At 45.5% G+C, this 11,803-nt stretch overlaps 1 protein-coding gene across 1 annotated transcript; it reads right to left on the bottom strand.

The window, feature by feature from the left end:
- Positions 1-6,049: 6,049 nt before the first annotated feature.
- LOC131687869 (uncharacterized) lies at positions 6,050-11,803 on the bottom strand. Its single transcript, XM_058971959.1, has one exon. It carries the CDS (start codon positions 11,801-11,803, stop codon positions 6,050-6,052), a length of 5,754 nt encoding a protein of 1,917 aa, XP_058827942.1.

Here is an 11,803-nt window from a genome sequence, read left to right as displayed (position 1 = left end):
TCCACTACATACCACTGCAGTAAGAATCCGGCACTACCGCGAGCCAGCAGACAGCAGTGTCTATTGAAGATCCTTCTCGATAACAGATATTGTCCCAATTTGTTGAGTTGTGTCGATTGATACAAAAGTCTTGATACTCCCTGCCGAGCGGCTTTAGGATAGTTGTCCGGAAGTTTGGCCACAACCGTCGTTGCTTCGCCGTGATGGGAATCCCCACTTTGTGCAATGCTTGTCCATTAGGGCTTTCCCTTCACCCGGTCTACTTCAGTACCGCTGTTGTCCTGATTCGCTCTGCTATACTGCTCATCTGCATACCCTACGGCTTTTTGTATTCCAAAACGGTTCATTTGCGGATTGCTTGGCTTTCTCGAAGTGCGGTTTCTCACGTTCCAAAAATGACATACCAGCTGAAGGCTTTCTGTCCTGATTGGTGGAAGTCCTCCCCCGTCCCTCACATCTCAACAGCTCTTGCTCCAACAGCGAGTTGTCGTGGGCCTTCCTAGACAGCTCATCAAGCCCAGTTGACGCTGGTTGGTGTGCCATGGTGGGAAAGTTGTTTGAAATATTGCTGCTCACCACACCTTGACAGGGCACGATTTATCCCGATCGGCTAACGGTGTTTCTAGAGCACAATACTCGTAGTTAGCAGGCTGGAACCTGCTGACTCAGATGAATAAATTACTTCTAATCGATCTTTCGGACGTTCGCGTGGTACCTTCCTATTTTTCCAGGCGGAACCTCTAGTTCATATAGATTGGTATTCAAACTTTTCGGATCATCGCTGGCATGAATTTCGGGTTCAATTTTTGGTTAATGTTATCCACTTTTGATTATATTCCGAACGACCTTCGCAGACCAGATCCCCGACGTTAAAGGGCATACTCCCGCGACCTCGTGGTTCGCGCTATTGATGGCAGCTACGATCGGTGCTAGGTTTTCGTCCCATGTTCGATGATCTACCTCCAAAAGCGCTCTGATGCAAGTTATCAATACCCTGTTTACCCGCTTTACGTTGTTTACCATGGGGCAGCAATACGCTGTGGTCATATTCTCGGTGTTGTGCTTCGCGAGAAGTGACTTGAACGCCAATAATATAAACTGCTTACAGTTGTCCGTGATTATAATCCTTGGCCGTGAGAATCGGTATCCTGGCTGGTTCCATCTTCCCCATGTACGGCATCATTCGATTATTCTGAGCTTTGCAAACCTTGCAACAGCGCACATGAGGGCCATGTCCTCGCGCATCTTTGGTTAGCAAAGCCTGTTTGAATTTTCTGCAACGTTTTCTGGAATCCAAGATGTGCTCCTGTGGCTGAGTCGTGAAACTTGCCAATCACTCCTGCTCGTTCCTCTTTTGGCACCACCTTTTCCACTTGTGCGCGACCTGTCCCAGTTCGTCTTTGTATCGGCCGTTTTTAAACAGTTCGTTGGTGACGATTCGAAAGCTTGGGAACTTGTCTGGTTGTTTCTCTACGCTTGCTGCTAGTCGTTGTGCCAGCTGTCGTCGATGGAGAAAATCGATGTCACGATCCTCGACAGGGCGTCCGGAACCACGTTGCACGATTCCTTACGGTATTCAATTTCAAAGTCAAACGCATTTAATCGCAGTATCTACACATCAGCGCCATCGGATTCTTTATTGACCCCAAATATGACAACGCCGCATGGTCGCAAAATACCGTAAACATAACGCTCTCTACGTATTCGCGGAACTTTTCAATAGCTCGTATCACCGCTAAACATTCCCGCTCCCTGACGGAATAGTTCCGCTCGGAAGTTGACAGCTTTTGCGAAAAGAATGCAATCGGATGTTCCGCTTCAACCATTTCCTGGGTTAAGACGGCACCGACTGTGATTGCTATGTGATGTGCTTCTTAATTCTTCCGCTAGAGTTTCTTCACGCACGCACAAATGAACAACCCTGCAGCACCACACCGGAACAAATGATCGTTCTGGGAATCCTTTATGGGAGCACCACAACCATGAACTCTGGGATGTGTCGAACTATTTTTCATCGCTTTCTACCGCCGCCACCGTGCCAGCTCCGTGATTGATTCCAAAGTCGCTGTGGTCCGACAGACTAATGGACAATTTTCAATCCGTCATTTGTTGTTAGTTTCTCACAATCACTTCGGGAAATGTTACGCTTTATGATAGCGAACGGACATGTACACTAGAGTGCCCAGAAAAATAGTGAATTTTTGTAAAACTCACTTGGCCCACCCCTGAGTCGATTTCTAGTTCCACCAGGAGTACTTGCTCCAAATTTGAAGCAAATCGGACAAGTCTAGCTACCGGACCAAGGTGCCTGAAGTTTGTATGGGATTTTTCGACGATTTACATGGAGAAAACCCACTAGCTCGCATTTTCACCGCTAGGTGGCACTGTATGCATCGTATTATCACTGTAAGTGAAAATAAGAAAGATAATTTAATTGTCGACAACTTTGTCGAAGACTGCTAGTCAATCCGGCTTTGTTGAAAGAAGTTATTAAACTTTTAGTGAAGTGATGTCTGAGTCAGTTTTGCATGGGGCCTAGCAGTACGTGGTAGTATATCAGTACTAGGTTCTAACAAACTAAACATTTTTGTGGAATAACGGTTAGATTTAGCTGAATAGTATGTTCGGAAGAATTGCAGTACATAACACGAGTTATGTTTTGGTTAGAAAATTTTAGTTCCACCTGTGACCGCATAGATGGCGCCAACACTAACTTTTTAACGGAGAGAGATAGAATATCGAGATGTTTGGCAAAATTACTGAAAAAATCATGTTCTACATTTTTGTAGAAGACACCTAATTTCTATCTCTCTCCGTTGAAAAGTTAGTGTTGGCGCCATCTATGCGGTCACAGCTGGAACTAAAGTTTTCTAACCAAAACATAACTCGTATTATGTACTACAATTCTTCCGAACACACTAGTGAGCTAAATCTAACAATTATTCCATAAAAATGTTTAGTTTGTTAGAACCTAGTACTGATACACTATCATGCACTGCTAGGCCCCATGCAAAACTGACTCAGACATCACTTCGTTATAAGTTTAATAACTTTTCTTGTTCGAGTCAGATCGCTTTGCAGTCTTCAACAAAGTTGTAGATAATAGAATTATCTTCTTAAGTTTCACTTTTGGTGATAAACTGATGTATACAGTGCCCCCTAGCGGTGAAAATGTTCGCAAGTGGGTTTTCTCCATGTAAATTGTCGAAAAATCCCATTCAAACTTCAAGCACGTTGGTCCGGTAGCTAGACTTGTTCGATTTGGCTCAAATTTGGAGCAGACACTCCTGGTGGGACTAGGAATCGACTCAGGGGTGGGCCGATGGGGGTCATTTTTTTTCTGTCACTCTAATGTACACTGTCACATACACTCGCGGGCCGCGAGAAGAAAATGTATAATGCAGCGGAGAAAAACTGGTTCTGTCTTTTGCTGCTAGCTCATACGAACAATTTGCGATTTTTTCTATCCTTGACCGCTCTCGCCATGACTTTTTTCTGATCCATGCGGTTTTTTGTTTGACAGCTCCAGTGCTACACACTCCCGTCTAACACCTCATTATTGCACTTATGATTAGCCTTTGCCCACCCTAAACGTAACAATGTTGTTGACGTATTGTTCAATTCTTTGGTTGCCTGATTGATCAGTTTCTTTTTATTCTTGCAACTAAATTGTTCGAATAGAATATTCGCTTTTGATTCGTCCTGAAATTGTCAATTGTCGCAGCTGGTTCATGTCGTTTAGAGTACGTGTTCTTAGGGACTAATGGGATCTTTAACCTTCCGGCAGTCGCGCTAGTGCATTGAGTACACGCTGCTCTGAAAATCTAGCGAAATCGTCTTAGGACACCAGCGGCTGCTCGTTCCTTCCGGAGGGTTAAACACTCAATCTCATACAGCGAACGCTACGCGTAATGCGCCGAGGTCAGATCCGGCCAGGGCACGGAATCATCCATCAAGTGGTGTTTCTTAATGAAGGCCGCAACTACCAGTAAGCACTTCGTGCTGTACACCTTCTCGTTGACAACCTCTTCTCACTGATTGTCAACCACAAGAGAAACTTCTTTGGGATTTCGTGTGGGAGATATGCTGCCCACCTTCTTCCTGAGAGGGGGCGTGATATAGCCGGTCTCATGCCAGTCATTGCCGTCGAATATCAGGTAGGTCTCGATGAGCACCTTTCTCCAAGAACTCCAGGATCTTGTATGTGGGTAGACGACTGTATCCGTCCGACACAAAGTGCGCCACGATGGCGGGCTTCTTCGTTCCGGGATGGAGCCGGCGGTTATTATAATCTATTTAACATAATTGCTTCACTGCATTCGCTATGGCTACCATAAATTAACTGATAGTTTTCATTTCATTTTCATTTACATTTTCTGCATATAGCATGCCTAAATTTATTGCGATTCACAGGTAAACCTACCACCAGGCGGCAGTACAATCGCATAAAAAATAGGTGAACTTTGTTTCTTTTTAAAAGCGAACGTTAGAAAAACCTCTACAGCAAATTTACAAATCTACAAATCTACAGTGATCCAAAAAAGATTTTTATTGGCTATTTTGTGCTAAAAATAACAATAGTTTTCCTTAGCATTGTCAGAAAACAAACTAATTCTTTTTTAATATTTCTCAGCACGATCATTTATTTTGAGATATGCGATTTTCAGAATTGCTTCATTTCGGTCAACCACCGACGTACTTTTTTTGTTTCCGATTATATAGGTTTCAACCAATAGGCCATTAGTCTTTGTTTTTCAGGTTAGAAAATTTTCAAAGCCTATGTGCGGGAATCGCGAGTCATGCACAGAAAAAAATATTTTGAAAATTTAAGTTTATTTTCATGCACATATTTGGAGCATGAATATAAATGTAAAATTAAGTTCCACCACAAATACACACGAATTTTCTTGTTTTCTTCAACGAATTTTATTATAATTTTACACGTGGATTGAATATTACAGTTTCTTTAAACGGAAAACCAATGCACTTCAATGTATTTTTACTCGAATACTGTTGTAAAATGAATGACATGTAATATTACAAGAATGAAAGTGTAAAATTGTATGCTGTTTGATGCTCCAATTGATTTTAACGTAATTTTCAATCAAATTTTGGATTCAATCGTTGTATGCTTACATTCGTATTGATTTACATGTCGTTTAAATTTCATTATTTTTTGGTGTGTGTACACAGGTGAGCTGCGAACAAGGTAATTACTAATTACGCTGTGCTACCTTTTACCATTATAGTTCAATCATTGTTGACGATAGTCAACAGGGTAGTTTCCGATAATATAATCTCGAATAAAACGACCGTAGAATAGGATTTCAATGTGCGAGATTATAATATTCCTGCAAATGTACATAACAGTATGAGTATTGAAAGTAATAGAGATAGGGCACGTGTGTATAAATTTAGGTTATGTGTAACTTACGTTTAGTCCCTTAGCTATTATTAATGCTTTAATTTGCACCGCGCCAACTAGTTTAGTTCATATAATTCCTGTAGTTATTAAGTAATTTAATTATATAATAAGAGGGTAATTTAGATTTAATACAATGCTTACCAATTTCCATTGGCATATTAATTTGGAATAGAAACTCGTTGTAAGACAACGTAGAGCAAATCCACTAATTGCAGAAAGGTTCTATTAGCATAATAAATTTTAATAAAAAGCAATCAACTTTACCTATAATTTCAGCACACTCACTTTTAGGCAGATTAGGTATAAGATTTTAGATGTAAGCTAAGTATACGATTTTAGATATAAGCTAGGATAAGATTTTAGATATATGCAAGATTTTAGACGACTGCTACGATCAGAACTTATTCTTCTTTTATCTAACTCACCCAAGTGACAAGTGTAAGTACCTGTCACTCCCAGTTGCCCAACGATCTCGTTTGTTAGGGTTGACTTTTGGTATGTGGACCAAGGTGCTTCATGTAGGGTGTCTTCATCAATGGTGCTAGGGTGAGTTGAGGTAAGGCGCGCGCACTTGCGTCTAGTTCAAGTGACACTCCTCCCCAGTATGTCGATCCGATGGTCGGCTTACAACTGATCGCGCCGTACGTCTAACACAGCCAGCTTGACCACCGGGCGCTCGTAGACACCATTCGCAGTTTTTACAGTCGCTGCTCTGATTTTGCCGTCCTTACTGATATTAGTACCGATAATCTTCCCTTTGGGCCAGCAGTTTCGAGGTAGATTGGGGTCGGCAATTACTACTACGTCACCACCTTCGATTGGTTTTGTGTCGACATACCACTTTGTCCTACGGGTGATCTCTGGTAAGTAATCGCTCAACCAACGTTTCCAAAATTGGTTCGCCAACACCTGTGATGTTCGCCAAGTCCTCCGCAACACATCACCGCTATCGTTGAAGGTACACAGCGGTTTTGTACCATCAGAAGATCCTAGGAGGAAGTGATTCGGTGTGAGAGCAGGAGCAGATTCGTCGTCTACCGGAACATGGGTCAGCTGCCGTGAGTTCACGGTGTTCTCGATCTCGGTCAGTAGATTCCGGAGTATTTCGTCGTTGGGCTTCCTCGATGGACAAATCGACATCAGATTCCGCTTCACTACTCCGATTAGACGCTCCCAACTGCCGCCCATATGCGGCGACAAAGGAGGGTTAAACTTCCAGCTGGTCTCTGCACTGTTGAACTCTTTCATAACGTCTTCCATATTGACCTGCTTTGCTGCTTCCTGCAACTCTCGATTCGCCCCGATGAAACAGGTTCCACGATCACTGTTGATTGTTCTTGGAGTTCCTCGGCGAGCTGCAAAGTTGCGGAGACCCATGATACACGAGTCAGTATTAAGCGTGTGTACGATCTCAATGTGGATCGCCCGAGTAGTCATGCACGTGACTAACATACCCCAACGTTTCTCCACCCTGCGACCTACGACTACTTCCAGCGGTCCGAAGTAATCAATGCCTGCATGCGTGAATGGACGAGCAAAGACATCGAGTCTTTCATACGGGAGATCAGCCATCGTTGGTGGCTGCGGAATTGAGCTGTTGTTTTTGCAACGTTGGCAGTCTTTGCGCACTTTTGCGTAAGCGGTACGTAGTCGGGGAATCCGGAATCTTTGCCGCAATTCGTTCATAACTGTCTCGTGGTTTTGGTGATGATATTTGTTGTGGTAGTGTGCAATTATGAGCGTAGTCGTGTGATGGTTACGGGGTAAAATGATTGGATTCTTGGCGTCTTCAGTAGCCAACGCACAGGCGCTTATTCGACCACGCATTCTCATTAGACCATGTTCGTCCAACCAGGGTGATAATTTATACAGGGAGCTGGCTTTTAGCACGGACGAATTGGATACCCCACTCGGTTTCAGAAGGATGGATACTTCGTCTGGATAGGCTTCTCGTTGAGCTTGGCGTATCACGTAACGTTCAGCGACCAGCAATTCTTCCGATGTAGGGGGTCCACATACGATGGGCCTATTCTGGTTCCTCAGGCGACAGTTTGCTGGGAAACGATGAACAACAATGGCAACGTTAATCATCCGCTTCCAACTGGAGACCTTTATTGAAGTGTCTGGCTTTATTAAGTGAACTAGCAGACTCGGACGGAGTTCAGTGTCGGTTTTGCTTCCCTTCACCAATTGATGTGGCCAAGCTTCTTCCGGTAGCCAGAGAAATTCCGGGCCGTTGTACCATCTCGAACTGGGGGTCATGTCTGGCGATTTCTCCCATTTTGTAGCATCATCTGCGACATTAAGTTTGGTCGGGACCCAGCGCCATTGATTCACCTCTGTAGCTTCCAAAATCTCACTCACCCGAGATGCGATGAATGGGGAATATCGGCGATGGTCGGAGTTCAACCAGCAAATCACGTCTCTGGAATCCGTGTGGTAGAAGAGCTTATCTACGGGAAAGGACAATGAGTCGACGATCGACCGAGCGAGTCTCACACCGATGACTGCAGATTGACACTCTAGTCTCGGAATCGTATGGTATCTCAGCGGTGCGACTCTAGTTTTGGCGGCGACGAGGGAGGATCGGACGACTCCGTTCTGTACGAAACGCAAGTAGCAAGCAGCGGCCATCGCGTTCTCACTCGCGTCCACGAATGTGTGTAATTGGACATGTTCGTAGTCGCGGGTGAAGTTTGAGCGCAAGCATCGCGGAATCTGTACTTGTTCGACTTGAGGCAGTCCTCTCAGCCAGATTCGCCATTTTGTGAGAATGTTGTCGTCAACCTTATCGTCCCATTGAATTCCGGAGCGCCAAACTTCTTGCAACAGAATCTTCAAATAGACGAGAAACGGAGCGATAAGCCCAAGAGGGTCGAATATCGTCATCAGAACTCGCAGTACTTCTCTCTTCGTTGGCCGACGATGACCTTCTAATAGGTCACGGTCGTAGCGATCCCAACCGACCTTAAAGGTAAAAACATCTGCTTCGGTACACCACCACATGCCCAGCACCTTTTCCGTGGCAATTTCTGGCGAAAGGTCCAAATTCTTGTCGGTGGTGTTGTTCTCCTGCAATGCTTTCAAGACACTTTGAGAGTTGCTGGCCCAATTGCGGATTTCAAATCCGCCTTGCGAGTGCACGAATGCTACGTCCTGTGCAAGTTTGATCGCCTTTTCTTCGGTGTCGACGCTCACTAACATATCGTCTACATAATGCTGTTTTTTAATGACTTCTGTGGCTGCCGGATATATCTGCGCGAAGCGTTCTGCATTCATGTTCATCACATACTGGGCACAACTCGGAGAGCAACAAGCGCCAAAAGTCATAACTCTCATCACGAAGACCGCAAGCTGCCCATTTTCATCCCTCCAGTAAAAGCGTTGGCACTGCTGGTCCAGTTCCCGAATCATAACCTGGTGAAACATTTCCCTGATGTCACCAGTTAAGACAATAGGGCTCTCACGAAAGCGGATCAACACGGTGTACAGCGAGGACAGTAGGTCGGGGCCTTTGAGCAGTGCCGAATTGAGAGAGACTCCGTGTACCTTGGCTGCTGCGTCCCACACCATTCTCACCTTCCCGGGTTTGTTCGGATTCGTGACCGGGAATACTGGAAGATACCATGTACGCTGGTACGACTGCTGTAGCTCATTCTCTGTCAGTTTCCGAATATAGCCTTTACTCAAGTGATCAGCTATTTTTTGAGTCAGAGTTTCGGCGAGTGCTTTGTCCTTGACCATACGTTTCTCCAGGCATTGAAAACGATGCAGAGCCATCGCTTGGCTATCCGGCAGACGCAGATTGTATGAGCGCCATAGTAGGCCCGTTTCGTAGCGTTGTCCCGTGAATCTGGTCAAAGATTGTTGAAGAGACAGGGCTGTTTGGTCCTCGACAGAAAGCAGCACTTTATGCGGCTTCGTGATTCCTAGACTATCCAGAGAGAAATAATCCTTCATCGCCTTGTGCAGATCTTCATCCGTCTTATCCAAATCGCAATTACTAATATGGTAGACGGAGTGTACTGGGCTTGATGCTAGATCGGTGCTCCCACCTCCGCAGACCGTCCAACCTAAACGTGTCTTTACTGCGATCGGTTGACTCGGTTTGCCTTCGCGGCAGTTAAGAATCATACTAAGGTGCAAATCTTTAAGTCCGATCAAAATTCGTGGTCGAACGCCCTGGTATGATGCAATCGGTAGTCCTTGCAGGTAGGGGTTGACCTGCGACAGTTCCTTGATGTCCATTGTTTGGAACGGGAGCATTAGTTCGTTCACTGTGCGGGCACCGTTGATGGTATAGCTCTTAGCACCACTGTGAATACCAGCTATTTGTAGTTCAACGATACGTGAGTTCGTTTCATGACGCTGTGTTCCACTGGTCCAGTGCAGACACAATGGCTTAATTTCTCCTTCCAGCTCAAGTTCGTCAGCCAGCTCTTCATCTAGCAGTGTAAGGGCTGATCCATCATCAAGAAATGCGTAAGTTCGCACAGATCTACGCTCTCCATGAAGCATTACGGGTAGGTAGCGGAACAATGTGTCGCTGGTTTTTGTTCGATGTGTGTGACATCCATGCGTCACCGTTGAATTCGGTTCTGGAAATTCGTTGGTATTTTCTGATGATATTGATGTCGAGCTCTTGGACGTCCCTTCAGTAGCCAATGAATGCTGCCTCTGGTCGTTATGAAGCAATGCATGATGCTTGTATTGGCATCCATTTTTTCCACAGACTTTTGCTTGACACATACCGTCGTGACGACAAAGGCATCGCCGACAGAGCGAGAACTCTCGTACAATGGCCCACCTTGAATCCCGAGAAAGCTCCAGGAAACGTTTGCACTTGTCGATGGTCTTACAATCAGCTTTGCACACCAAGCACACATCGTTTGATCCATTTGCGCTGGGATTCACAGAATGTGCGTTCAAAAAGTTCCCTTTCTTTGCAGTACTGCGGGACTCGCTCTGTGTTGGCTTGGTACTCATGTTGCTTGGGCACATCAGAGCACTTGCCGCTTCGGCTATGGTGTAAATCCAGGTACTGAATGCCGCCAAGTTGACAGCCGGAAGAGACTGCCGATGTTGCGCCCAGTTTAGCTTCATCGTGGGTGGCAGTTTGTTGACAAGCTGATGCAGGAGTGTAACGTTGTACAGATATTCTTCCAAGCCACAGGCGTCCACTGTCGCACAATAATTCTCCACGCTAACAGCAAAGTCCACAAGTGTCTCAAACTTGTCTTCCCTTATGGGTGGCAGAGCGCAGATTTTTTCGATGAGCGAGTTAATTATGGCTTCCGGTTGCCCGAACATCATCTTTAAGATTTTCAGCACACCGGGGACGTTGGAAGAATGTACTAGCCGACTCTTTACCGCTTCATAAGCTCGTCCTTTTAAGCTCCGTTGCAATCGGAAAATATTCTCGTCGTTCGTGAAACCGCACATAGCCGTCGTACTGTTGAATGTTGCTAGGAAGAGAGGCCATTCCTCGGGGTTGCCGGAAAACTGAGGCAGATCCCTCGAGATAGCATGCCGCGCCGCTATCTGCTTACTAGTCAATGAACCGCAATCTTCTTCGCGTTGGGCGGAATATCCGTGGTATGGGTTTTCGTGGTGCACCGACGCCGCGATATCCGATGCTGATCGATGGTTCGTACGGGAAATCGTACCAGCTCTTTGCTGGCTTTCCTGATGAGAGTGTCGACTGGAGTGAGCATATGGGACGAAATCAGAAACTTGTTGGCCATCTACCCACTCTCTTACGGCACTTCCTGCGCTACTTAAATTTGATCCCGTCTCATTAGCTAGTTCTTCCAGCAATTTATATTTCTCCTCTAAGTACGTTCTTTCTTGCTCCGTTTTCTTCGCGTTTAGCAAGCGTTCCTCCTCCAGCTTGTTTGCATTCAGAGCACGTTCCTCCTCTAACTTTTGCAGCTTTAGTTTGGCGAGAACATGCGAGGTTCTGCTGGACGTATGGGATACAACCGATTTAACTTTACTGACCTTAAGTGTCTGCGCGTTGTTGGGATTCGAATTCGAAAGTACAGGAACAACAGGCAAGGTTGTTTCTTTTGTTCCATCTGGATTCGAGTTGGACCCCGAAACCGGGTTCGGGTTTGTACAACCTACACAGCTCCAAGACATATCTTCGATATCCTGCGTGACTCCAACACAGCTGAAGTGAAACCATTGGAGACACTTGTCGCAGCTCACCATTTCCTCGTCGTCTTCTCCGCGACAAACTCGGCACGACCGGCCAACGTGAGAGGTCTCCGGGTCAGCCGCTCCACCCGTGCTCATCACTTGCTTACTACCTGGTTTTGCACCACGATGGCCACCACCGGCGCTACTACCTTTATTTGATCGGCCTCTTCCCGACAT

The sequence above is a fragment of the Topomyia yanbarensis genome, chromosome 3, assembly GCF_030247195.1.
Source record: "Topomyia yanbarensis strain Yona2022 chromosome 3, ASM3024719v1, whole genome shotgun sequence".
In the NCBI taxonomy this organism is placed as follows: domain Eukaryota; kingdom Metazoa; phylum Arthropoda; class Insecta; order Diptera; family Culicidae; genus Topomyia; species Topomyia yanbarensis.
Note: the sequence above shows the minus strand (reverse complement) of the source record. Positions and strands in the feature narration are given on the sequence as shown.

Bases quoted from the DNA above. Each gene is read 5' to 3' on its own strand.
- LOC131687869 (XM_058971959.1), bottom strand. From the start codon at position 11,803: ATGTCGGGAAGAGGCCGATCAAATAAAGGTAGTAGCGCCGGTGGTGGC.